Raw genomic sequence first — 27715 nt, 5'->3', positions numbered from 1 at the left:
GATTGGGGTTAGGGGATTGGATGCAACCTGTCAGCCTCCCATGGGCCCTTTCCTAAGCCACACCCGAGAGCCTCCAGCCCAGGGAGCACCCAGCACCCCGGCGCCATCCAGACAGGGTTGTCCCCCAACACTACCACTTGAAGAGGTTTCCTAAATCATTCAGCAAAGCAGAAATGTGGACAGTTGGCTTTTACAAAGAGCTTAGTAAACTAGAGTCAGCAGCCCCCAAACAACGTTTCTGGTACTCACACTCCAAGGAGCTTTCTTGAGTGGAGGGAAAAACCAGATGGAATGAAAGCCAGCCATGTGCGTGAGCCTCACAGCCACAGCGCTTCCCCAGGGACGCGGCAGACACCTGAATGTCATCGGCCAGCGAGTGTGTGTGTCTAGACATGGGCCTGCTCAGTCGCCGCCAATGGACTGCCCACTGATAGGGCGCCGCCTCTGGGCCAGGCATGCAGGACACGTTCCCTGCAACCCTTACATCTATCTCACAAGGTATGTAGGTGTGTGGGCCCCATTTTACAGATGAGCAAACTGAGGTCCAAGAAGGCTAAATAAGTGATCCGTCCCGCAACAGGCCCAGCTACATCATTCATAGGTCCCAGTGTAGAAGGAAAGTACAGGACCCCTTGTTCATAAGTCATTACGCATTTCAAGACAGTGAGAGCAGAGTGTTAAGCCAAGTGTGGAGTCCCCTCCGAGCCCCAGGTTTCTGAGCGTCCCTTCCCAGGAGCGTCTCCCAGCTGCAGGGTACCTGGAGTAGCAGGAGAGGCCGGTGCTGAGGATGGTGTTCATCACGGCCAAGGGCACGTAGTAGTCATGGAAGGTGGTGCACACCATCACGTCCGGGAGGGAATAGGCTGAGTACGCAATCGCTGAGCCTGCGGAGGAAAAAACCAGCATTGGGCCAGAAGTCAGGCCGAAGTGTGGCCTGGACCCTTGGGAAGCCCAACCCCAGCCACTGGATGAGCCCGGCCGCCACACCTGGCTTGTGCCTTGCCCTCCCCACCCCCCAACACCTTCCCTCTCTTCTCTGCCTACCCCAACCCTCCCCTCAGAATGAGCCCAGCATCGCCCAAGAGCTTTACACTGGACAACTCACATAATCCTGACAATCACCCCCTACCATAAACCCTGCCCTTGTCCTCATTTACAGAAGACAGCCTGACAGCACAGAGAGGGTTAGCAACCCACCCGGGGGGCACACAGCTAGAAAGCAGCAAGGCCAAGCTTCCCCCTGAGGCAGTTCAGGGACAGTCCCCCCCAACCCCGATCCCCAAGCTCTGGTCCATGATGACCCCTCAGGGTGCCCAGCTTTTCTGAGCGTGCCTATGACACGGTGCACCCCTCGTGGAATGATAGACGTTGCAGGGAGAGAGGGGCCTTGCCAAGGCGAGGAGACATATGGTATCAGTGGGCTGGGGGACAGGCCAGCTGAGAGGTGAATGTGAGAGGCTAGCCTTGGTGTTTCATTGCTTTAAGTTTGGGAATCTGGGACAGGAAGGTTCCCAAAGGGCCCTCGGAAGACCCGTTTGCTGCTGCTTTCCCTTGAAAGAACAGAGATCACTGTCCTTTTCAAAGGGACCAGGTGTGTCCAGGGACCTGACCCAGAAGGCCTCCCCAGCTACCCTCATCAGGTCTTCTCTGGGAGAGACAGTCACAGGCCTGTCCACCCAGGGCCTCGTGGGTCCATCCTATGGTCACCTGTTATTCCAAAGACCCAGAGAACACCAGAATCCTAGCTCAGGGCTGACCCGGGCCTCGGCCGCACCAAGTTCAAGCTCTCCCTCTGACCCCATTTGACAGATGGGGTTGGGTCCCAGCCAGGTGGTGTTCCTGGGTGACACAGGCAGAAAGAGCTTGGAATCAGCAGGCTGCCTGTGGGACTTCCTCTTGGAAGTGCCTCCTGGGGGACAGACTCCTCCCCAGACTAATCTGGAGCAGGAGGGCCTCCTCCGGCCCAGGATGCATTTGCTCTGGGTATGCTAATGGGGGCTGAAGGGCACTCCAAGCTCCGCAGGTGACACAGGAGCAAGGAAGCCTCAGACCCTGCCCCAAATGGCAGTGGGAAGCCAAATGACTTCTAGTAAGAAATAGATATTTGGTCTTTTCCACTGTTCCAGGCACAAAACGCCTAAAACCCCTGAACTTCCTAAACCAGGAGAGAAAGGAAGGGGTCTTTAGTTATGTTAATGAGGTGATTTGGAAAGTATCTGAGGCTTGGAACCTGGTTGTCAGAAGAATGAACCCTGTTACCAGAGGGTTGGAACTTCCGGCCCCACACCCGACCTCTGGGAGGGGAAGACCAATAGCCAATGACTTCATCAATCCTGAAGAATGAAGTCTCCATAAAAACCCAAGCAGAGGTTCAGAGAGCTTCCGGGTTGGTGACCACGTGGTGATTCAGGGAAGGGGGCATGCTCAGAGGACACTTTGGAAGCACCGAGCCTTTCCCCACACCCTGCCCTGCGCATCTCTTCCAGCTGGCTGTTCCTGACTTCTATCCCTTATAATCAGCTGGTAATTGAGTACGTAAAATGTTTCTCTGAGCTCTGGGAGCCAGGGTCATGGGGCCTCAGATGTATAGTCAGTCTGTAACAACCTGGGCTTGTGTCTGGCATCCGCGGGGGTGGGAGGCAGTCTTGGGGACCGAGTCTTCACCTGTGGGAACGGATGCAGTCCCCAGGAGGACGGTGTCAGAAATGAGCGGAATTGTAGAACACCCAGCTGCTGTCAGAGAAATACTTGGGGTGACATGGGGACCTGCCCCACACCCCCCCACACACACATTGTACTCATGCTCTGATCCCTTTAGAGGGAACTCTGGGGAGCAGGAAGAGAGGCAGCTTTGGATTCCAGACTAAGGAAAGTAAACATCCTCTTGAGGCCACAGGGAGTCATGGAAGGTTTCTGAGTGAGGGATTAAGACAGCCAAACCTAGTGACAATGCATAGCAGGGCCTAGAGGGAGGAACAGCTGGAAAGCAGGGAAGCGGGAGCAAACGCCACCACTAGGGACTGTGGGTTTCCACAGGATAGAATGGGGAACAGGAAGGAGTAACAAATCCAGAAAGCCAGTGACAGGAAGGGAAATGGTTCAGGGTGGCGGCTGACCCCCAGGGCTTTGGTTCGAACCCGGGCTCTGCCATTTACATGCCACGTGACCTGTTCACTTTCCTTCGTGGTGCCTCATTCTTGCATGTAATGCAGCTATCACGAGAGCTGCCATCCTGGGGACTGACGTCAAGGTCAAGGATGCAGTGGCGGTAATGGCTCCTCTCGGGAGGCTAAGAATCAGGCACTGTGCTGCGCACCTCACCAGCAACACTCAGCTCATCTTCGTGCCTGAAGAGGATATGATGCTGAGTTTGTGGATGAGAGGACCGGGGTTTAGCGAAGCTAAGAAACTCGCCCAAGACTGATGGGCTGGAGGCAGCTGGGCCACAAACAGGCATTGCAGATTGCCGCCCACCACCCCCCTCCGCCAATCCTGTGATGTGTCGCGGGTGTTGTCTAGTGGGGTCTCCCAAATGCCTGCTCTTAGCACGAGTCTGGAAAGGTGGTCAAGGGCTCTGGAAGCCTCTGGACTAAGGAGTCTAAACTTCATCCGGGGTAACTGGGAATCCTGAAAGGTCTTGAGGGGGAGGGGAGCCATAGTCAGAAGGTGTTAGAGAAGCCTGGTGGGGGTTAGTGGGCAGGAGTGGGGGAGGAGCAGGAGATGGAGAGGAGGCTGTGGTCAGGGTGCACTAACTAATGGACAAAATGGCAGGGGAGTAGGAGGGAGGGGAACCCAAGGGCCATTTATAGATTCTGACTTGGGAGACCAGGTAGGGGTGGAACCAGAAGTCAGCCAGGTGAGGCACTGAGGGACGGGGAGTGGATGTGCGTGGTGGGGATGGTGGGGAGGGATGTGGACAGTCTCGGTCACAGGGCTGGACACGGCATGGACCCTGGGTTAGTGGTAGACTAGGACAGTTTAGGAGAGCCTGGCCCAGAGGTGTTGGGGGACGGTGTGTAGTCACCCTGATGCCGGCCTGAATGAGAGCAGAGGCCCGAGGCCGGATTCAGAGCTTGTCCACTGCCAGGGGAGCAGAGCGGGGAGCCAGCAGAAGAGAAAGAGAATGTGCCCACTAGGCAGGAGGAGAAGCGGGAGTGATGTGAGTGATGTGACTGCGACCAGAGAAAGGGAGGTGGTTCAGGGAGCACCGAGGGATGGGAGGTGACATGGTATGCCTGTGTGTGCGTTTGTGTCTGTGCATAAACGTGTGTGCATGTCTGCGTGTGCATATATGTATGTGTATGCACGTGTTTGTGTGTGTGCGTGTGTTTGTGTGAGTTGTGAAGGGAGGGAGGAGAGGAAACAGGATGGAGACGTGATCCTCACGGACACCCTCTTGGACAAGGGAAGACAAGGCCTTTGCTTTCATACCTGGAACAGGAGCAGAAGCAGGAGGGATAAGAGGTCAGAGCAGGGATACTTGGGGACAGATGGATGCCTGCCAGCTGGGGAGAAAAGGGGAGCCAGAAGGAAGGGGCCCCATAGTTGGCAGAAAAACATGAGGAGGCTCAGGAGTCAACACCCAACCTCGCCTGCTTTGGGTTTACCCCTCGGTTCCCGTGGCACTTTGAGCACATGGCGAACTCATCGAAGCCCCTTGACAAGCGGGGTTCATGACCCCCTCTTCTCTGCCAGGCAGGCAAGAGACCCGCCTTGACATGCGAGCCGTTCCCCCTGGCCTATGACGGCAAACAGTTAAGGTTTTGGAGATCCCACAAAGTGACTGTTAAACCCCGCCAACAACGTAAACTTATAATTAAAGAATCACGGTGACAAAAGTAGTAACTTTCCATTAATGCATCTCCTCTATCTGTGGAGAGGAATTACTCCATGATGATGTGCAGAGATGTCCCACTGGAGGCCAGAAGTTGGCCGCGGGGGCAGTATTTACACCACACAAGTCAGCCTACCCCAAGATTGGGGCTTTTGTCCCCACTGAATCAGTTAACATTTGCCAGCACAGTTCTGGACAAGTTTACTACAAAACACTCATCAGGAACCTGGAGGAGACACAGGCATTTCCGTGACTCTTCCGCAAGCCCGTCAAGGCCTTCTGGTGGGCTCCACTCCCAGGGGGTGGGGCAGGGAGCCCAGTTACTGGGAGAGGACGACAGAGCAGGGCCCCACTTACCCAGGCTGAAGAGGTTGACGGCCCCGTAGTCCAGGAAGTAACAGATGTGCCGGGCGTTCTTGGACATGGAGCTGAAGGTGTGTGCACAGCTAGACACAAGCGGGTACACGCAGCTGGTGCCCATGTACACAAACAGAGGCCAGGAGTAGCTATCATTCTGGATGTCTGTTATATACAAGGCGGTCACAAACCTCCACACGAAGAACCTGGAACACAGCATGGCCCGCTCGACCCCCATGGCTGGGGGCTCCTCTGTACTCCTCACAGACTATCTGCTGCCCCCATTCTTCTGGGATAACTGAACCCTATGTGTTCTCACTTCGGTGAAATACTACAAGTGAGGGAGGGTGAATGGGCAGAAGGGGCAAGAGGAAAGCCTTTAGGTTCATCTAGTATAATCCTCTCCCCACCTTGCAATGACTCTTAGATGTCTCTTACAGCATCTTGCTTAAGCGATCCTCTAGGCTCAGCTTGCATGCTTCCAGGGATGGGGAGCTCACCACCTCTCAAGGAAGCTCTGAGTGTCAGAAAGTTCTTCACTGAACTGACACCTCTCTCCCTGGGATCTGTCTCCATTTGATCAGCCCTAGTTCCCCTCAACAGGACCACAGAAAACTTGCCCATCAAATATCTAAGGCAATCTTCATAACCCTTCCCCACCTCTTTGAACCTTACATAAAAGAACCCTGTGGCACTCAATCACTCCTCAGAAGATCCACATGGGGCCTGTCACCAGACCTGTCATTTGTCTTTATCCGCTTAGAGGAAGTTTCCTCAAATGGAAGCAACCTCCCAGGGGGTTCCTTGAGAGTCTGGAAGACAAGAGGACGATTTTCTCCCTCCTCTCCAGGCTATTCCTTCGTGAACAGTGCCACTGCCTTTCTGAGTCACCTGGCCCCACTCGGGGACCTTCCAAGTCTGGGTCTCTGGGTCCATCCCCACACAGAGACACAGCACAGCCCCGCCACCTATTTGCCTCCCCTATGACCCAGGCAAGGGGGCCTACCTGCAGAGCTGCCCTCTTCCCCAGACCCACCACTGCTAGAAAGCCAGCACCTCTACCCATGGGCTCTCCTAGGAAAAAAACCTCCAAAGCTTTCCCCACAGGAACCCAAGGAGCATCACTACATTTGCGATCTTTCTCCTCTGTCCCAGCAAAAACAGAACTGAAGCTACATGTTGGTCCCAAAACCTCTCCGATCATCTCAAGATGACTCCCTGGACCTACTTTCTTTGGGGCTCTCCCAAACTGTCCCCACCCTGTGTTGCTCAGTGATGACCACCTCCCAGAGCCTGGCAGTGTTGGGGGGCTGTATGCAGCAGGGAGCCTCGGCCAGAGCAGCCCAGCTTTGGGACAGCTACAAAATCACCCAGCCCCTCAGGGATCTGTGCTCAGGCGCCCAAGGCCCAGAGACAAGCAGCGAAGGGCCAGCGCTCCCAGCAGCAAGCCAAACTGTGGAACCCCATACATCACCGTGATTCATCCACACAACGGAATGCTATGCAGCCTGGGAGGCTGGGGGACCAGATAGAGATGGGAGGGAAGAAAGCCGGGGAAGGGCAGCAGGAGGCAAAGACTCAGGGTGGGGTGTGCATACCCCTCACACCTCCAGAGGGGCTCTGGGAGGACCAGCAACTCCAAGGAGGAGAACAGAGGCCCAGGGAAGACACTGACTCTGTCCCCATCTGCAAGTGGCCCTTTAGGACCATTTAGACTTTAACTTTTTAACTTAAGTTTGCTTAAATTTAAAAGGACACACACACACACACACACACACACAAATAGAATAATATGACAAACAGCCTCCTTGAGCAGGATCTGGAGGCCACCCTGGGATGTCGGTGGGCCCTAAGGCTTCCCTCCAGATTGCCCTAGTCCACCCCAGGCCTAGACCCCTACTGGCTGACATAGGTGTGGGCCCGGGAACAGGGTGGCTTGCCCTGCATTTTGGCCATGGATCTGCCTTCTAACTTCTGAGCAAGCATGGCCTTTTGGAGCCTGTCTCTGTGTGAGGCAAACCCTGGGTTCCTCCTATTCTCTTGGCTTCTGGACAAAGATCCAAGGGGAGTCCAGAGTCTGGCCTGTGCCAGAACTTGCCATGTGATGGAAGCAAGCCACCCCGTTCCCTGGACCCCCGTGTGTCAGCCAGCAGGAGTCTTAGGGGATCCCTGAGCTAGTGGTTGCTCTATTAAAGGGTTGCCGACAAAGTGCCTCCTGGCTGCTGTGGCCCCAGAGCAATCACGGGGCCCCCACAGCTCCCTGCCCCATGCTTTTTGCCTAGTCCTCCCCACCCCCTGCCCCCACAGCCCCTCTGTAATCCTAACAGCAACCCTGGGCTGGGCTCTGATGATCACTCCCACTTTACAGTCGGAAAACATGGAGCTCAGAGAGGTTAAGTGACTTACTCCAGCTTGTGACATTTTAACCAGGGCTTCTGGAAGACTCCAAAAACCTCCAGACTAAAGAGGAAAAGATCAAACCAGACCCCAGTGCAGGGAAAGACTGGGGAGCTGCCAGGAATCCATATGCTAAAGATCACCCCAGCCGCTAGGCCCCAACATCTCCCAGCTCCAGGCTCATGCCCCAGGTGGGAGTCCCCAAAATCCCAGCACGGACTCTCAGCCTTCCCAACCCCTCTGGGTTTTGAAGAAGCCCCAGTCCCCAGGGCTCCTGAATGACATGGCCAGTTGAGGGGGCTGGAAGGTACCAGAAGGGCAGCAAGTGCGTCCAGATGTTGAGGGTCTCATTGGTCATTTGGAAAAGACTGAGGACACAGGCAGTGGCGGAGCTCTGTGGGTGTCGGTAGCCGAAGAGGATACCCTGCTCATGGAACACCTGTTGGGGGAAGAGAAAGGAGCACCGAGGTGAGGCCGGAGGGTGGCAAGAGGGTCTTGGGAGGGACAGCTCTGGCGGTATCTCATTTTCCCCCAGGCTGTGCACTTGAACTCTTGAGCCTGGAACATGTGACCCCAAGTCCCTGAGCTGTCAAGCTGCTTCCCTCCTCCCTTCCATAGGTTCTAAAATCCCATGTCCTTCCTGAGGCCCGTAGCGGCCGGAGGAGGGACTTCAAGACCCAGCTCCCTTTGGTAATCTGGTCAGTCTCCGAGTTCCCAGAGAGACCCACTCACTCTTGTCATGAATGTTGCCTAAGGATCTGGTTTTGTATCCTCTGCCTGGGGCCTACAGGCCAGACTCTGGATGCCTTTGCGACTGGAAGACATATACGCTGTCTGTCGGAGCCAACATGCCCCAGATGTCAGGAGCTGGTGGCAAGATCTTTGCAGAAGATCTCCCCCGGTGCCAGGATATATTCACCAAAACGCTTCATAAAGGCCTTTTGATGATGAAGACAGTGAGGGCATGAGCCCGGGATGCAGGTGGACCACGACCTGCCCAAGCCAGCCCCTCCCGACGTGGCCGGCCCACCCAGCACACCTCCGGGTCACCATCCCCGAGAAGACAGGTGGAATGGTCAGCCGACTTATGGGCGTCAACCCGCCCAGGGGACTCCAGCAGATCCTTTGAAAATGTAATTGTGAAAAGGAGGCAAGAGCGCTGAAGCCCAGCATGGGCTATTAGGTGAAAACAAGTCTCCAGAGAGTGCCAACATCCCCTGGGGCCCAAGGGACCTCAGGTAAGAACCACTAATGTAGATGGACATTGTCCTAAGCTTTGAAAGGTAAACTAAAAATAAGTAGGTTCATCGAGGCAAATAATGGCAATGGTAATGCTCGTAGTCATAATCTAAATCAGGTCACAAGTACATTTTACAATTTTCCCTGTGGTTTTCTGGGGCTGAGGGAGAAAAGGGAGATGGAGAATGGCGCTCTCACCACCCTTCTCTCTTCACGGTTACAGCTTTGTAGCTTAAGAGAGAATCTCCATTCAAAAATACATAATGGGGGGCGCCTGTGTGGCACAGTGGGTTAAGCAACTGACTCTTGTTTTTGGCTCAGGTCATGATCTCAGGGTCATAAGATCAAGCCCCATGTTGGGTGCGGTGTAGGGGGCGGGGGTGGAGCCTGCTTGAGATTCTCTCTCTGCCCCTTGCTCTGCCCCTCCCCCTCCTCTGTCAAATAAATAAATAAATCTTAAAAAAAAGAAAACAGGGGCACCTGGGTGGCTCAGTGGGTGAAGCCTCTGTCTTTGGTTCAGGTCATGATCTTAGGGTCCTGGGATCGAGCCCTGCATCAGGCTCTCTGCTTCCTCCCCTCTCTCTGCCTGCCTCTCTGCCTACTTGTGATCTCTCTCTGTCAAATAAATAAATAAAATCTTTATTTTAAAAAAAAGAACACAATTAAGTAACATGTACTATATCTTGAGATTCTGAGTCAAGTGGAGAGTGAAGGGTTACAAGCGTTAAGAGTCAAATCTGGGCCACTGAAGTGCCATGTGACCTTGAGCCGGCCATGACTCTCATGGCCTCAGTGTCCTCACCTATAAAACTGAATATGTGCTTTCTTTCTCTGATAAATTAGCAAAATTTTTTTAAATCTTAAAAAAAAAAGGACACATGGGTGGCTCAGTTGGTTGGTTAAGCATCTGCTTTTGGCTCTTTTGGCTTAGGTCATGATCCCTGGATAATAGGATCAAGGCCTGCTTCTGGCTCCTTGCTCAGTGGGGAGTCTGCTCCTCCTTCTGCCTGCTGCTCCCTCTGCTTATGTGCATATACGCGTGCAGTCTCTCTCTAATACTAAAATAAATAAAATAAAATAAAATAAAATAAAATAAAAATCTTTTTAAAAAACCGTGAATATATTCCCTTAGCTCAGTTCTGGGTTCAACTGGTCAGCTGGGGGAGGGGACTCATGAAGCTGGTTCATGGTCCAGTGAAAAAATACTATTTGAATTAGGTTTGGGTCTTAACTGATTAAAGCAATTTATTCCAGTTTTTGATTCACCACTCAATCCTGCTGACATCCCTGGTTTACAGTGGACAGCCTTCTGTCCTGGGCAGCAGGAATCCTGGCTTATAGCTTTCTAACCGACCAGGGCCGCTGACAGGGAGGCAGACAGGCTCATGGTCTTCAGCCTGCAATCCATGGGAGAAGGGTAGTGCATGCTTGGTGGGCATGCAAAGGTCCTGCGGCAGAAATTGGGGGTCTATTATCCCATCTCACATTTCAGTCTTCCCTTTATAAAGAAAAAAAAATTTATTAAGGCATTGGCCTCTTACTAAGATGCAAAGACTCCAGAATGGAACCACTGTTACTGATGATTCACTCCTTCACATGAATGAGTTTAGCAGATCCTGTGTAGGAGGACGGCTCATGACCGGGGGCCTACAGAGAGCTGGGCATGGGGGGGGGGGGTGATAGCACATAGGGAAGGGGGGCTGTAGGACAGTGGGGACATGGGGCCCATAGATGGGAAGTGGATGAATGGGAACAAGAGGGGGAAATCACCTACATTTTGCCTGTGGTGATGCAGGGTGCGACTACTCTTTGGATCCTTTATTTGGGGAAGCAAGAAAAGGCACCGTCACAGTCAAGAGCCAGAGGGGAAGAGAAAGGCTGGGAAATTCACAAGCTGGGCAACTTGACCATACTTAAGAATGTTGCCCCATGGGCGCTTGGGTGGCTCAGTGGGTTGGGCCTCTGCCTTCGGCTCAGATCACAGTGTCAGGGTCCTGGGATCAAGCCCTGCATCAGGCTCTCTGCTCGGAGCTTGCTTCCCTCCCTCTCTCTGCCTGCCTCTCTGCCTAATTGTGATCTCTCTCTCTCTGTCAAATAAACAAATAAATAAATAAATAAAATCTTTAAAAAGAAGAAGAAATAAAAAAAAAAGAATGTTGCCCCAGGCCTGGGGATGCTACTTGACCACCAATGCCAGGACTGGGCCTATATTAAAAGACTCTCCTCTGATCTGCTATCCTGAACCCAGGCACGTATGGGAAGCTCACTAACCAGCCGTAGAGGCAGGATTTAAGCAATTCCTCCAAAAAAAAAAAGGACAAGTAGATAAAGAATGGACAAAAAAAGAGAAAGGGAGTCCTTAGGTCCCAGAAGAGCGATGTTCTGTACTGCCCCTTCCCTCCTCAATTTGAACTTCAGTTTATTAGGCCAAAATGCTAGATGTACTCTTGCTCTGAGCCCCTCTGAGCAGGGGAAAGGAGTGGCGTTCTCTCCACTTCCCGCTCTGGCCCTGCCAAAGAGCTTTGTGTAGAGTAGATCTTAAAAGAAGACATGCTACATAAATCTCAACAACAAATGAAACGTTTGAAAACAATTTTGTATTCACACCCAGTCCCCACCCCAAAAGGCAAATTGTAATCATTGCCTTTAGTATTCTGTAGCTGGGTCTCATTCCTAAGCATCCCCAGGTTAGCAGGTGCTGGCTAATTTGCACAGTGGAATTGATTTGTAGGAATCCACCTTGCATCTCTGGTTCCAGGCTAGGCAGTTTAATGTGAAATGAAATCAAATTGTGTGCAGACTATTATTTAGAAGGGAGAACCCCCGGGTACCTGGAGTGGAAGGCCACAGCAGCGGGTTTTCCTTTTAGTGCCTGCCAAGGCTTGGCTTCCAGGAAAGACTCTGTGTACCCGCCAGCTGACGCCTGAAATTCCACTGAGAGAGGGGCATTTCAAACCCTCAGTTTTTCTGGCTATTAAACTGCAAATCACCTGGGGAAAATCATCCAGTGTTCTGGCTCAAGGGAAACAGGAGCGGATTCTGACAGCAGGCAGAGGGGAGAGGCAGAGTGGGGGGTCAGATGCTCTCAGTGAGGCAATCTGCACTTCCCGTTCAAATCTCAAGGGGTCCTCAGGACCTTGTGAGAGACAGCCTTTCACTGTCCCCATTCCACAGAAAAGGAAACTGAGGCCCAGGGAGGTTAAGACATTTTCTAAGCTCCCAGAAGTGGGGGGAGCAAATCTGAAAGTGGCATTCCCACCTAAGACTTCATTTCTCGGCCTCTTACATTACATGCGGCCTCTCAGAAGGGCTCTGGAGGACATGAAGCTCTCATCTCTTGGCCTGTGGTGTGGTTTTCAACTGTCAGGTGCTTCCATGAGCCTTGGTTTCTTCTTCAAAGTGGTGTCACAGACTGCACTGTGTCCCTCACAAAATTCATAGGTTGAGGCCCTCACACCCCTCCCTGGACCTTAGCAGGTGACTGTCATGGGAGGCAGGATCCTTAAAGAGGGGACGAAATTAAAATGAGGCTGTCAGGGTGGGTCCCAGTCTGATCTGATTGGCATCCCTCAGAAGCAGGGGCGACACCAGGGGTGGGTAAGCACAGACTGTGTGACCGGGCAGCAGGGAGGCGACGTCTGCAAGCCAAGGAGAGAGACCTCCAGAGAACCAACCTTTGCCGGCACCTTGATATTGGACTTCCAGCTTCTGGAGCTGTGAGAGGTAAAGTTCTGTTTGTCTAGTCAGTCTGTGGCCCTCTGTGATGGCAGCCTGAGCTGGCTAAGACAAGCAGGGAGGTGGGGTGACACGGTCTCTAAGTCGGTGTCTCAAAAACGTTCTTCCACAGGTGTCGGCGGATGGCCTGGGGATCTTGCTGCGGCTTGGTGGGGCAAGGGGAGCCTCTGCCTTCTGCACAACCTCCTAGGGCGTGCAAGATGGGTCCATCCTGTCCCCCAGCATCCAGCGGTCACCTCCCCACCCAGAACCTAATTCATTGCAAAAGAGAAGTTTCCCTTTAGGTAAGGCACAAGACACACCTAAAGACAGGGGCGCGAAAAGCCAGAGCAGGAGAAAGAGACAAGGGAGGAGTCTGGCGAGATGTTTGCAAGCAGAAGGCACAGAGGTAACAGACAAGGCAAAGGGCAGGCTGAGCGCTGATACACCGATTATAACCTGCCGTTGAAGGAGGCCTGCAGTGTCCTTGATACAGGACACTGCATCTCATGCAGGACGGGCCATGCTTAGCCCTGGCAAGAGGGAGCACATCGGATCTCAATTAAAATACCGTAAAACCGCTTGTACACAACTCACATGCAATTTACTAGAACTACAAATAGACTGAAGTAATAACCAGCCATTGACAGGATCAAGTGACGACAGGTGAATGTCGTTGAGAACATCAGTGTGGTGCTTTTACAAAAGCATCCGATGTTCAGTCAAGAAGGATGTTTTTTGTACATGCGCCCCAATATTTACAGTAAATGAAGCTAAATTTCTTCACTGAACACAAAAGATGGATAAAAAGTAATTAGCCAAATTACATCTCACTATGTAGGGCAGAGGATCCAAAGGATATTAGTAATTTAATAGATGATACAGTGACAAAAAGACACATAAAATGTCTTAAAAAATTAATATTGCTTAATTCAGGTAGGGTATACCAGGGTGAAAAGTCCCACTGAATGACTAGCTCTATATACAGCACAGACCTACAGAAGTAGCAAGGAAGTTGAAACATTTTCCATCGGATTTCCATTTGGGATAAAAATGCAGTCTTTGATTTAAGAACTAGGAAAACAATTTTCAATGTAGGGGCTGATTTAAAAATCTGCCATGGGCTAGGCTGTGGTAACAGTGTAACATAATAGAAAATTAATGGCCCCCCAAAGCTGCATATGCCCTCATCCCAGAAACCGTGACTACATAAGGTTAACATGGCAAAGGGGAATGAAGGTCACAGGTGCTAATCAGCTAACCTTAAAACAGGGAGATGGTCAGGATTATCCAGGGGAGCCTGGTGTAATCCTAGGGTCCTTAAAAGTGGAAGGAGGCAGAAGAAGAGGTGCCGAGATGCCACACTGTGGGCTCCACCAACACCTTGCTTTCAGCCCGGTGAGACCCATGTCTGACTTCTAACCTCTGCAATTATAGGATAATAAATTTACCTTCTTTTTGAAGCCACCAAGTCTGTGGTAACTTGTCCTGGCAACAAGAGGAAACTAATGTAAGGTCAGAATTTGATCCCAAATCCAAAAGCAATCTGAGAGCTGGAACTAAATAGCAATATGTGGTCTCAGTTTCTTACTAGGAGGACTGATGACTTCCTTTGGAATAATTCAAAGATGATGTAAGACATTCTCCAAATCTTCTCCAATATGGGGCTTTTTTTGAAGATTTTATTTATTTGAGAGAGAAAATGAGAGAGAGAGAGAGAGCGGGAGCAGGGGAAGAGGCTGTCAGAGGGAGAAGGAGACTCCCTGCTGACCCTCCCTGACACAGGGCTCCATCCTGAGCTGAAGACAGTCTCTTAACCAACTGAGCCATCCAGGTGTCCCCAATATGGGACGTCTTGCTGAAATGTGTATCAGACTTGACCCTAGATCTCTGATTCACACCATGGGAATGCCAAATAAATGCCATTACATTCTTGGATTTCATCTAGAAAAGATGCAAGACGATGGAAAGAAATCAGTGAAAGAGATAGTCCTCAAATACAGAGCAAACCCCATCCTGGAGAGGAAATGACATTAATTTTGAGTCTGAGCACTTGACAGGTATTCATTATGGGATGATGTTAGCAAAAACTTTCAAAAATATTGAGGTTTGGTTATTCCACTTTTAAAGGGATTCAAAGTACACATTTATTATCTAAATAATAATTATCTAAACCCAAAGAGCCACATGTGAAATATGTAATAAAAATAACATTTAAATAAAACAAAACTTGGGTGCCTGGGTGGCTCAGTTGTTTGGGCCACTGCCTTCGGCTCAGGTCATTGATCCCAGACTCCTGGGATCGAGTCCCGCACCGGGCTCCCAGCTCCATAGGGAGTCTGCTTCTCCTGACCTTCTCCCCTCTCATGCTCTCTCTTTCTCTCTCTCTCTGGCTCAAATAAATAAATAAAATCTTTAAATAAATAAAACTTAAAAAAAGGAACAAAAGCATCTCTGAAAAATGAAAGAGAAGATTCACAAACAAATAATCCTGACATTAACTTCCAAACAGATTATTTTTAATCTGTTGATTAAAATGAGCATAACAGATTATAGAATAATTTTGACTAAGCAAAATACTGCTCTGTTCAGTTTTCTTTCTTTTTTTTTTTTTTTAAAGATTTTATTTACTTGACAGACAGAGATCACAAGTAGGCAGAGAGGCAGGTAGAGAAAGAGAGAGGAGGAAGCAGGCCCCCCGTGGAGCAGAGAGCCTGATGCAGGGCTCAGTCCCAGGACCCTGGGATCCTGACCTGAGCTGAAGGCAGACGCTTTAACCCACTGAGCCACCCAGGTGTCCCTGTTCAGTTTTCTTTATGGTATCTTTTTTCTTGGAAAAAGAAAAATCAAATGTAAGTACTTTATGGCTCTAGATATTGTTTTAAGAGAGAGTAAAAAGAGCCATATAGAAGATGGTAATGTATATGAAATTAAAATATGTAATACTTTTTCTTCTTAATTGTAATTATCACATACAACCCCATTGTGTTTGGACTTGATAAAATTTATAGTTAATTTCTGATTCTAAATATGACTTTAAGAATTTGTTTAAAGACCTTATTTATTTATTTGACAGAGAGACACAGAGAGAGAGGGAACACAAGCAGGGGGAGTGAGAGAGGGAGAAGCAGGCTTATCACAGAGCAGGATGCTCGACACAGGGCTCAATCCCAGGACCCTGGGATCATGATCTGATGAGCCAAAGGCAGACGCTTAACAATTGAGCCACCCAGGCACCCCAAGAATATTTTTTGACAATTCCAGTTGCTCTACCTTAGCAGAACTGAGCAGAAACTCAACAGAAGTTTCTCCCAAATGAAATTAAAAAAAAAAAAAAAAAAAAAAAAAAAGACTCAGTGACTCAAGAATAGTGATCTAATTTGGAATCACTGTTAATAGAATACAAATTACATGAAAATGTTTATTACAGCACTATAATCCATAATTTTGCTGAAATAAAGGCAAAAAAATTAATAGAATAAGCATGCAGTAATTTATAAATTATGTATGTTTTTATTTTATTACTCATCTAAACATCACTAATCCATCATAACATCCATTAATGGTTATGCAACAATCATTAAATTTAGTTGTCTTTGATATTTTGCTGACTTTGCTATACAATAATTAGAGATTTTCATATACTCTTCTGTGATTATGAAGGAATATTTGTCAAGGGAGAACAGAATCATTCTATATAACTGTTTGCTAGCTCCATATGTAACTTCTACACATTCTGTGGTTTTCATGGGTCTCTAAATTCAGACCCAGGGCATATTAGGAACAGACCTTATTTCATTTGATCATCATGAGAGGACTGCACGGGTCAAGACTGTCAATCCCATTTTACAGATAAGGAAACAAGCTCAATGGGAGAAGTTTCCAAGGCCATATTTAATAGCAGAACTGAGATGCAGCTGCCAGTCTGTTGGCTGCAAAAGCCCATCATGCTTCACTGCATCCACCCAAGTGAAACGAGGGATTGCTGTAATTGATGGAAATGCTAAGTGTTAGCAGAGTTCTCAGAAGGGAGAGATTGCTGGACTCAGAGTGATGGAGAATGAACCCGGAAGAATGGCTGGGGAACTTCTGGCTTCGGAAGAATAATGGACCATTTTTGTCACGAAGATTTTTCTGACTAAAACAATTAAAATATTGGATGAACTCTGCATCACTCTCTGGATAAATGTATCAGCAAGATGGCAACAAGAGTGAAGAAGTCACAAAGCGCCCTAACAAAGGGCAACCAGGAGCACCCTGTGGGAAGATGCCTTCAGGAACAAATTTTCTGCTGCCAGGCTTTGCATCTAAGAGATGAATCCCAGGCCCAGTCAAAGGCTGACCTTGTCATTAAGACTAGGACTCTAGGGGCACCTGGGTGGCTCAGTGGGTTAGGTCTCTGCGTTTGGCTCAGGTCATAATTTCAGGGTCCTGTGATCGAGCCCCACATCGGGCTCTCTGCTCAGGAGGGAGCCTGCTTCCCACCACCCCCTGCCTGCCTCTCTGCCTACTTGCGACGTCTGTCAAATAAATAAATAAAATCTTAAAAAAAAAAAAAAAAAGACTAGGACTCTAGAGATGAGAGAATATGAAATAAACCCCACCAGGCAGAAGGAGACAATAAGGAAAATTGTCCCTCTGAAACAATCCCTCCCCAGAAGCATCAACTAGATCTCATATGGGTTTCTGACTCAAATCCATACTGCCTCTATGGTCCAAGAAATCTCCAGTGGCAAAATTAAAGTGGTTACAATAAACAAAGGTCAAAGTTTTGTGGCTCCCTCAGGTAAGAAACAAAAGCAAATGCAAATCCTTTCTGGAAGGTTTCTGCTTTAACACACGCATGTGCACGCCTGCAAACAACACCAGACCCCAGAAACAGCAAAGAACCTTGAGGAACAGATGCTGAAATATCTATATATAGAGAGATATATATCTATATAAATACCTATTCCTCGATGCTGAAATATAAAAGTATGTTTGATATGTTTAAGTAAATAGCTTAAAAATATGAATGAAAACAGACTTAAAAGAACCCAATATAACTTGGAAGTTAAGAAACATTGAAATAAAGTCATTGAAGGGATAAAAAACAGACTCGATCTTGCTGAAGAGAAAATTAGTGAACTGAAAACAGATTCAAAGAAAGCCATTCAGAAAGATTAAGAGAAAGAGATTAATGAAAAAAAAAGGGCACCTGGGTAGCTCAGTCGATTAAGCATCTGCCTTCGGTTCAGGCCATGATCCTAGGGTCCTGGGATGGAGCCTCACATCTGGTTCCTTGTTCAGCAGGGATCCTGCTTCTCCCTCTCCTTCTACACCTCCCCCCACCCAGGTGTATGCTCCCCCTCTCTCTCATAACTGAATAAAATCTTCTGAAAAAAAGAAAAATCAAATTAGAGAACATTTCTCAGAAAGAGAAAAATACAACAGTTTTGTTGTGACATTTGAAGATAAAATGATAAGTTTTTAGGAGTTTTTGAAGTTGCCAGTCCTCAGATCCAAGAACTTAGATGTGGCAGGGATCAATTGGTGCTCACCAAATATTCCATCTGCATTCCTATGTTTCTCAGCCTTTTCTGCAATTAGGTAGGGGCCATGTGACTACTTCTATTTAATGTGACATCTAGGCCAGGTCAGTTCAAAGCAGGGTGTCTTCCTGTAGTAGATATCAGGATGCACTCAGCAGGGAACCCTTCCCTCCTTCAGAACTGAGCCACCCATCCCTCCATGGGAACTGCTTTTGGCCAAAGGCCACTACTTTGCCCATGCTATACTACCTGCCCAGAGGCAGCACACACATCCACTGATGGTGGATATGAAGTCCTGGTCTCCCTTTCTCATTTGGGACTAGTGGAAGGACAAACCCCATTCTAGAACGTTCTGTGTGGTCAGCTGAGGCCTTGCCCTTCTTGCCTTGTACAATTTTTCATGTTAAAATGCTGAAGTAGCCACTATCTTACAAATATTGAGCATATTTCTTCTTTTTTAAAATTTATTTATTTATTTGAGAGAGAAAGAGAGAGAGAGAGAGAGCACAAGCAGGGGGAGAGGCAGGGGGAGAGAGGGACAAGCAAACTCCCTGCTGAGCAAGAAGCCCAGTGACGTCGGGCTTGATCCCAGGACCCTGGGATCATGACCTGAGCTGAAAGTAGACACTTAAACCAGACTGAGCCACCCAGGAGCCCCTAGAGCATATTTCTAGATATTAACTATAAAAAAAGTAGAGGAGAAAATCAAATGTTAAAATGCAAAAAGAAATAAAGATGTAAAACTCAATCCAAAGAAAGCAAAAAAAGAAAGGAAAACTAAACAGAGAAAATAATGAATAGAAACTGTATAAAATGATCAAAATAGGGGTGCCTGGGTGGCACCGTGAGTTGGGTCTCTGCCTTTGGCTCGGGTCGTGATCTCAGGGTCCTGGGATCGAGCCCCGTATCGGGCTCTCTGCTCGGCAGGGAGCATGCTCCCCCCACCCCCGCCTGCCTCTCTGCCTACTTGTGACCTGTCAAATAAATAAATAAAATCTTTTTAAAAAATGTAAATGTGTCAGTAATCTTTATAAATATAAACAGACTGAACTGTCCAGTTAAATGACGAATACAGTCAGACTAGATAAAACCCAACTCTGTGCCATTTATCAGTTAAAATATAAGGTCAGGAAGGGGTTAAAAGTCAAAGGAAGGAAAGAAATAAACCAGACAAATAATAAAAACAATAAAGCTGGAGTTGCTATATGACAGATTCTAAGACAGAAAGCATTACTACATAGCAAGAGAATCACTACAAAATATTAAGAAATTTACAACACCAGAAAGGTATTACATAAATTTAGATGCACCTAAAAAACACAGGCTCAAAGTATATAAAGCAAAAATTGACTTATGTGTAAGGAGAAATTCACAAAATCTGCCATCATGGCAGAAGATTTTAACATATCTCAAAGCTGGATAGATCAAACAATAAAATCAGTAATAACAGAAAAATTTTGGATCTTACAGGACATATACGCAATAGTGCCCCCAACAACAGAAGATTATACATTATTTCCAGACACCTTTAGAAGATTTGTGAAAATTGATTATGTACTAAACCATAAAGCTAGGCTGAACAGATTTCAAGGATGGGAATGATACAGAGGACACTCCCAGGCGCCAATCAATTAATTGAAATCAATAACAAACACTCCAGACTTTGGGGAATTAAAAAAAATGCAAACACACTTTTAAGCAATTGTAAGTTACTTAAGAAATCAAAATGGAAATTAGAAATGAACTAAAAAAGCACATGTGGTCTGCAGTTAAAGCAGTACTTGAGGGAAACATATGTAACTCAGTTGCTTACATTAGAAGGCAGAGTGATTAACTACAAAGTTAGAGCAGAAACAGCAAAAGGAACCCAAAGCAGAAAGAAAGTAATACAAAATAACAGAAATTAGAGACATAAAATACAGAATAGAAAGGCTCCACTGAGCCACAAATCTACCTCTTTTCAAATATTTTTTTTTTAAGATTCTATTTATTTATTTGACAGACAGAGATCACAAGGAGGCAGAGAGGCAGGCAGAGAGAGAGAGAGAGGGAAGCAGGCTCCCTGATGAGCAGAGAACCCGATGCGGGACTCGATCCCAGGACCCTGAGATCATGACCCGAGCCGAAGGCAGCGGCTCAACCCACTGAGCCACCCAGGCGCCCCTCAAATATTTTTTTAAAAAAGACAAACTTGGGACGCCTGGGTGACTCAGTTGGTTAAGAGGCTGCCTTCAGCTCAGGTCATGATCCCAGCGTCCTGGGATCGAGTCCCACTTCTCTCTCTGTCTCTTTCTGCCACTCTGTCTGCATGTGCTTGCTCTCTCTCTCTCTCTCTCTCTCTGACAAATAAATAAATAAATAATCTTAAAAAAAAAAAAAAGACAAACTGGCAAGATTAATTGAGAAGGAAAAAAACAAAACCACATGATTATGTCAATAGACACAGAAAAAGCATTTCATGATAAGAAGACACTCAACAAAACAGTAACAAAACTTCTTCAACCCAGGGGCACCTGGGTGGCTCAGTCTGTCCATTAAGCCTCAGCATCTTGGTTTTGGCTCAGAACATGATCTCAGTGTGTCAGGTCAACCCCCGTGTGCAGAACCCACCCCTTCCCGGTAGAGCCCTGCCTTGAGCCTCTCCTTGAGTCCAGTGATGGGCTCTGCACTCAGCGATCGGTCTGCTCTTTCCTTTTCCCTCTCCCTCCCCTTCTTCTCTTCTTCCCCTCTCCCCACTCTCTCTCAGTAAATAAATAAATAAAATCTTAAAAGAAAAAAAATTTTGAACTTCTTCAACCCAGTAAAGGCCACCTATGAGAAATTCACAGCTAACATACCTAGTGGTGGAAAATGGAATGCTTTCCCCCTAAGACAGGGAACAAGATAAGGATGTCTGCTCTTGCCACTTTTGTGCCATATCATAGTGCAAGTTCCAGCTAGGTCTAAAGGTATCTAGATAGGAAAGCAAGATGCAAAACTATATTTGCAAGTAATATAATCTTAATAGGAAATCCTAAAGGATCCACTACAAAACTATTAGAACAAATAAATAAGTTCAGCAAGGTTGCAGAACGTAGGATCAATATACAAAACTAAGTTTTATTTTTATACACTAGCAATGAACAATTTGAAAATGAATTTAAGGGAAAAATTCCATGTACAGCAGTATCAAAAACAATACAATGCTTAGGAATCAATATCACAAACTCTTTTAATGGTGTGAGACCTGGGTCCTGAAAACTACAAAATATCAGTGAAAGAAATTAAAAAAATAAATGCAAAAACATCCCATGTTCATGGATTGAAAGACTTAATATTGTTAAGATGGTAATGCTCTCCAAATTGATCAACAGACTCAATGCAATCCCTAAAATAAATCCCAGCTGCCTTTGTGTTTACTTGTCTTGCAGAAATTGACATGCTGATCCTTAAATTCATATGGAAATACAAGAGACCCTGACCAGCCAAAACAATCTGGAAAAGGAAAAACAAAGTTGAAAGATTCACATTCCTCAGGTCTTCTTACAAAGCTACACTAATGAAGACAGTTTGGCACTGGCATAAGAACAGATAAATCAACAGGACAGAAGTTACAGTCCAGAAGTAAACCCTCACATTCTCAACTGATTTTCAATAAAGGGGCCAACACAATTTATTAAAGAAGGAATAGTCTGGGTCACAGATCTGAGTGTAAGAGAAAAAACTCTTAAAAGAAGATCTGAGTGTAAGAGAAAAAACTCTTAAAAGAAAATATAGAACTAAATCTTCATGACCTCAAATTACAAAGGATTCTTAGCTATGACACCAAAATCAAAAGCATGAAAATAACTTAAAAAAATAGATAATAGCAAAATTTAAAACTTTTGTGCTTCCAAGGATACTAACAGTAAAGTGAAAAGATGGTGCACAGAATAGGAGAAAATATTTGCAAATTATGTATCCAATAAGGGATTTATATCTAAAATATATAAAGAATACCTATAATTCAACAACAAAAAGACAAATGACTCAATTTAAAAGTGAGGAAAAGACTTGAACAGGTATTCTCCAAAGAAAATATCCGAACAGTCAATAAACACATGAAAAGATGCTCAACCTCACTAATCATTAGGGAAATGCAAATCAAAAGTACATCCTACACAGTAGGATGGCTACTGTCAAAAAAAACCCAAACAAATAAAACCAGAAAACATGCACTGACAAGGATGTTGAGAAACTGGAACCTTAGGGAACTGCTGGTGGGAACGTTAAATGGTGCCCTCGCTGTGGCAAACAGTATGGTGGTTCCTCAAAAAATCACAAATAGAATTACCAAATGATCCAGCAATTCCTCTTCAGGGTATATACCCAAAAGAACTGAAAGCAAGATCTCAAAGGAGTATTTGTACACCCATGGTCATAGCAGCATTATCCACAAGAGCCAGAACATAGAAGTAATACAGTATCTATTGATAAGGGAATGAATAAGCAAAATCTGGTAGATACATATAAAAATACCATCCAGCCTCAAAAACGAAGGAAATTCTGACATGTACAACATGGATGAATCTTGAGGAAATTATGCTAAGTGAAATTAATAAGCCAGTCACAAAATGACAAACACAGTATGATTCCATTTATAGAAGTTACTAGAATAGTCAAAATTATAAAGACAGAAAGTAGAATGATGATTTTCAGAAGCCAGAAGGGAGGGGGAAACAGGGAGTTATTGTTTAATGGGTACAGAGTTTCAGTTTTACAAGATAAAAAAGAATTATGGAGATTTATGGTGGTGCTTGTTACACAACAATGTGAATATATTTAATACCATCAGTAAGATGGTAAATTTTATGTTAAATGTATTTTATGACAATCAAAAAAATAGTTAAGCATAGAGTTACCACATGATCTAACATACCACTCCTAAGCATGTACTTAGGAGAACTGAAAACACATTCATACAAAAACGGATACTTAAATGTTCATAGCACCATTATTTGTAATAGTCAAAAAATGGAAACTCAAGGGTCCATCAACTAATGAATGAATAAACAAAGAGCAAAGCATCCATACAATGGAATATTAGGCAGCCACAAAGACAAATGAAATACTAATACAGGGTACAGCATGGATGAACTTGAAAACATTGACGTTTGGTGAAAGAAGGCATTCACGAAAGGCCACTTATTACACGATCCAGTTTATATGAAATACTGAGAAGAGGCAAATCCATAGAGACAGAAAGTAAATCAGTGGTTGCCATGGCAAGTAGGAAACAACCACTAATGGGTACAGAGTTTTCTTTCTAGGGTAATGAAACTGTTCTAAAATTGACCATGATAAGAGTTTGTGGAACAGACTTTGTGTAGGTCACCATACTAAAACCCCCCAGGCTCTGTACTTTTAAAAGATGAATTTTATGTTATGTGAATTATATCTCAACAAAGCTGCTGTAAAAAAATTCTTTTCACAAAGAATTCAGCTGCAAGACGAGTTGTTCCGTCCCCCACATGACAGGCTGCCATTCATGTAGATTAGCAGGTAACGGTGTTCCCCTGGGGCGGGTGGCGACGGGGTGGCCCTGTGGGACAATCATGCAGGTACATTCTACCCACACACTCAGGAACATATTCTAATATTATACAGTTTTTCATAGTATAAAAGCTCTCGAACTCATTGTGGCTGGCAAAATCATAATCCAAATCCAGGCAAGGGCAGTATCGGGAGGAAACATTACACATCGACTCATCAGGTTTAAGGCTCCTTGGGGCGCCTGGGTGTTCAGCAGTTTAAAGCCTCTGCCTTCGGCTCAGCTCATGATCCCAGAGTCCTGGGATCGAGCCCCGCACTAGGCTCTCTGCTCAGCAGGGAACCTGCTTCCCTCTCTCTCTCTCTGCCTGCCTCTCTGCCTACTTGTGATCTCTCTGTCAAATAAATAAATAAAATCTTAAAAAAAAAAAAAAAAAAAAAAGATTTAAGACTCCTTAACAGGAGCACCTGAGTGGCTTAGTCAGTTAAGCATTTGACTTTGGCTCAGGTCATGATCTCCGGGTCCTGGGAGCCAGCCCCGGAGTCAGGCTCCCTGCTAAGTGGGGAGCCTGCTTCTCCCTCTCCTTCTACCCCTCCCCCTGCTTCGTGTGCATGCTCTCTCTCTCTCTAGTTAAAAATAGAAAGAAAAAAAAAATCTTAAGGTTTCTAAACAGGTGATGCCTGGGTGGCTCAGTCGGTTAAGCATCTGTCTCCAGCTCAGGTCATGATTCCAGGGTCCTGGGATCGAGCCCCGCATCAGGCTCCTTGCTTAGCACGGAACCTGCTTCTCCCTCTGCCTCACACTCCACTTACACTCTCTCTCTTTCCCTCTCTATCTCTCTGACAAGTAAATAAAATCTTAAAAAAAAGAAAGTGTTCCTAAACAACTGATTCCAGCATTAGGTTAAAAAGATATTACACCATGACCAAGTTTTACTTAAATGCAACGTTGACTTAACATTAGTAAATCAGTTGGTGTAATTCACCACACTAATATCTTAAATAAATCATATATGACCATCTCAAAAGATGGACTGATGGGGGGAAAAAAAGATTCTGTAAAATTCATTCTTAAAGAGAAAAAATCCTAGAAAACAAGGAGTAGAAAGGAATATCCTTAAATTGATAAAGGTTATTTACATACGTATATACACAGAAGCTACATTATTTTAAACGATGAAATGCTCAAAGCATTCCTTTTTATTAAAATCAAGAACAATATAAAAATACCTGCAATCGTACTTCTTCACGTTTTTTTTAAAAAGATCTTATTTATTGGAGAGAGAGAGGAGATGTGAGCAAGAGTATGAGCTGGGGGTTAGGGCAGTGAGAGAGGGACAGACAACTCCCTGCTTAGCAGAGAGCTCGACCGACACGGGGCTCGTTCCCAGGACCCCAAGATCATGGACCTGAGCCAAGGGCACATGTTTAACTGACTGAGCCACCCAGGGGACCCATTCTTACTGTATTTTAATAAGCTCCAATGATTCTGATGGTGGTGATCCAAGTACCCCCTTTGAGAAACCTCGGGCTGGAGAAACCCTTTGCCTGTTGAGTTGGTTCCTGGTTCCCCAGTGCCCAAACCCACCTACCCAACAACACACCATCTGGCTATGCTTCCTTTCTTTCATAATAGTCCCGCTGTTCTATTTCATTTTTCTTGGAGCTTCACAACAGTCGCGTGAGACTAAATTAATAGATATTATCTCCATTTCACAGATCAGGAAATTGAGGCTCAGAGAGGGTGGGGAAGTGGTCCAGTCCACAGAGCTCATTAACATACCAAACGAGAGGCTACTCAGGGCCTCTGTATGAAGATCTGATGATGGTAATGGCAGCCAACATTACTGACTGGTCCCCAAGTGCCGGGCTCTTCACATGGGCCATCTCATTACCATAACCCCAGGAAGCAGATAGTTCCGTTCCATCCCCCCATTTTACAGGTGCAGAAACTGAGGTCAGAAGATTAAGTATCTTGCCCAAGGTCACTCCACAGACTGGGTATGAGAACCCAAAGAGCCCACCAAAAGTAAGCTTAGCATTTGTAGGAGGTCTATTCTAAATATTCATGCAAATTATGTATGCATTTTTCTCCTCAATATAGTGGCACCTGTTTTAGCAACAAACATTTCTGTCCCCCTCCCCCAGCAAATCCTCAAGTAAAAGTACCCTCCAGGAAGACAGAACCCCTGTTTGCTCCATGAACCTTGAGCATGGGGCCCCAAAGCCCAGGAGTGGATTTAAGTACCCAAGGAAGGTTTCAAAGCAAAGAGTGGATGTGAGGTTCAGTGTTGGTTCTCTGCCTCTGACTACCACCATTTTACTGAAAAGGATACTGTCACCTCCATTGTCTATGGAAAACTGGACAGAAGAGACAAGTGCTTTAGCACTCTGGGGTTTTCTGGTCCTCGTCTTCAGGATCTCCATGCTTCAGAAGCCCACAAAGTACTCACTGAGGCCTTCACTTCCCCCTTCACCTTCTTCCTGGGAACCTGCTCTGAATGTGACCTTGCCCAAAACACCCAGACAGACATCTCAGCAGCACCCATAACCCCACCCCCGAAAGTCCCCACACTGCCCCGTGCTTCCCTTTCTCCAGGCCTTTGCCCACACCAGTCCTTCCACCTACTTGGCTTGGCCCACATCCCACAAGCTACCCACCCTCAACCCATCTTCAAGATCTCTTCTGTCACGGGGCCATCCCTGGGCCCTTTCTCCCCCATGATGGAAGTGGCCGATCCCTCCTCTGGATCTTTGAGGACACACCCTAACCCACTTTGCAACAGAGGCACACATCCACATTTTAAAAATGCTTAGGGGCAGTATTTGTATGGATGATTCTGAGTCTGGCATGGAATGACACCTTGCACACAGCAGGCTGTCAAGAAAACTTTCATGAGTGGATGAATCCAAGAATTCACCCCATGCTCCCACTAATCACAGCCATTTGTGGTCTGTGGGTAGAACCCAGAAGAGAATCCCATTAGGAGGAGACACGGCCCTGGGAGCCCGCAGGAGGTGTCCTGCAAGGCCAGCCTCATGTTTAATTTGTCTGTCCCCTGCCACATCCCTCGTCTCTTCCCACCAGACAGCTCTGCCTCACGTTCTATCAACCCCCAGTGCCACCCAGCTGCAGCCACCCAGCCTCACAGGCACTCTGCCCATGCCTCGTCTCCATCCCGGGGGCTGAGGGTGTCCGGGTCTTAGGCCTCTGAGGAAAGTTGGAAGTGCTTGACAGTCTGCAGCGTGAAAGGTCTCCCTTCAGTCTGGGACATCCTCCAGCTGAAACTTCCCACCCTGACATTAACACTGGTTCATCTTCAGTCCAAAAGGAAGGGAATGTGACCTGGCACCAAGGGTGTATATGAAATGTCTTCTCCGCCAGGGAAGGGGGTGGGCCCACCAGCCTTGGCTCCCCGGCCGGCCGTGTGGCCCCACCTCAGGCCGATTACAAATGCAGATTGTCAAGGCATCCCAGGAGCCTCAGAGAGGCCGCATGTGAGCTCCCAGGCCCAGAAGTCCACGATAGGGCCAGGGCTGAGGCCCACGGGACCACCCTCCCGTTCGCCCCAAGGCACACTGTGCCAGAGCCTCCTGCAAGTGGTAAGGACAAGGCAAAATCACACACCCGAGGCAACTTGGCCCCTGCCTGCTTTGAGGCATCCAAGGGAGGGACCCAAAGGAAAATTCTACCCAGCCGGATGCCCCTGGCTACTTGTCTTCAGCTCGAATGAGGAATCTCCATAAAGGCTTTGTTTGGGATAAAACAGAGTTGTCACAGGGGGAGGGGTGTCTTGGGATCCCTCCCATTTCCAGGTTCAGTGTAGATGGGGGAAACGGGAAGCCCGCTGGCTGCAGACAAAGCCAGCACATGCCCCCCACCCCAGGGGGCAAAGGCCATGCCCTCGCCACCCCCCAGGAACTCGGCACATACCTGGGGCACCTGGTCGATGCTAAACAGCCGGGGCAGCTTCAGGCTCAGCATCTCGGAGCTGGGTTGGGATGGCCGGTGGTGGACAGTTGCTCCCCGTCGCCAGCTCAGAGTTCCGACATGGCCTGGGATGCGTGTGGCCAGCCGGTGCCAGGGCTGCTTCCCTGCAAGAGGATGGCGTGAAGAAATCCAGTCAGCCCCAGC

General features: G+C 47.2%; 1 protein-coding gene and 1 long non-coding RNA gene across 7 annotated transcripts in view; one reads left to right on the top strand and one right to left on the bottom strand.

Moving 5' to 3' along the window:
• Positions 1-27715, bottom strand: part of PAQR5 (progestin and adipoQ receptor family member 5) — a 74928-nt gene that overhangs the window by 14851 nt on the left and 32362 nt on the right. For 5 of the 6 annotated variants that reach the window (XM_045067433.1, XM_045067434.1, XM_004758589.3 and 2 more), the window contains exons 2-5: positions 27515-27675; positions 7900-8027; positions 5192-5397; positions 758-884 (exon numbers count right to left, since the gene is read on the bottom strand). In XM_045067433.1, the coding sequence (XP_044923368.1) occupies positions 758-884; positions 5192-5397; positions 7900-8027; positions 27515-27565 (512 nt within the window). In that variant the 5' untranslated portion in view covers positions 27566-27675. Of the gene's footprint in view, positions 1-757; positions 885-5191; positions 5398-7899; positions 8028-8320; positions 8483-27514; positions 27676-27715 lie in introns of those variants that run through there. The other variant, XM_004758591.3, reaches the window with a different exon arrangement.
• On the top strand, positions 8564-21802 carry LOC106006474. The gene is made up of 3 exons (XR_001180526.2): positions 8564-8826; positions 12675-12846; positions 21483-21802. It is a non-coding gene; the product is annotated as an uncharacterized LOC106006474 (long non-coding RNA).

The sequence above is a fragment of the Mustela putorius genome, unplaced genomic scaffold, assembly GCF_011764305.1.
Source record: "Mustela putorius furo isolate JIRA1106 unplaced genomic scaffold, ASM1176430v1.1 tig00003896_pilon_pilon_pilon, whole genome shotgun sequence".
NCBI lineage: Eukaryota > Metazoa > Chordata > Mammalia > Carnivora > Mustelidae > Mustela > Mustela putorius.
Note: the sequence above shows the minus strand (reverse complement) of the source record. Positions and strands in the feature narration are given on the sequence as shown.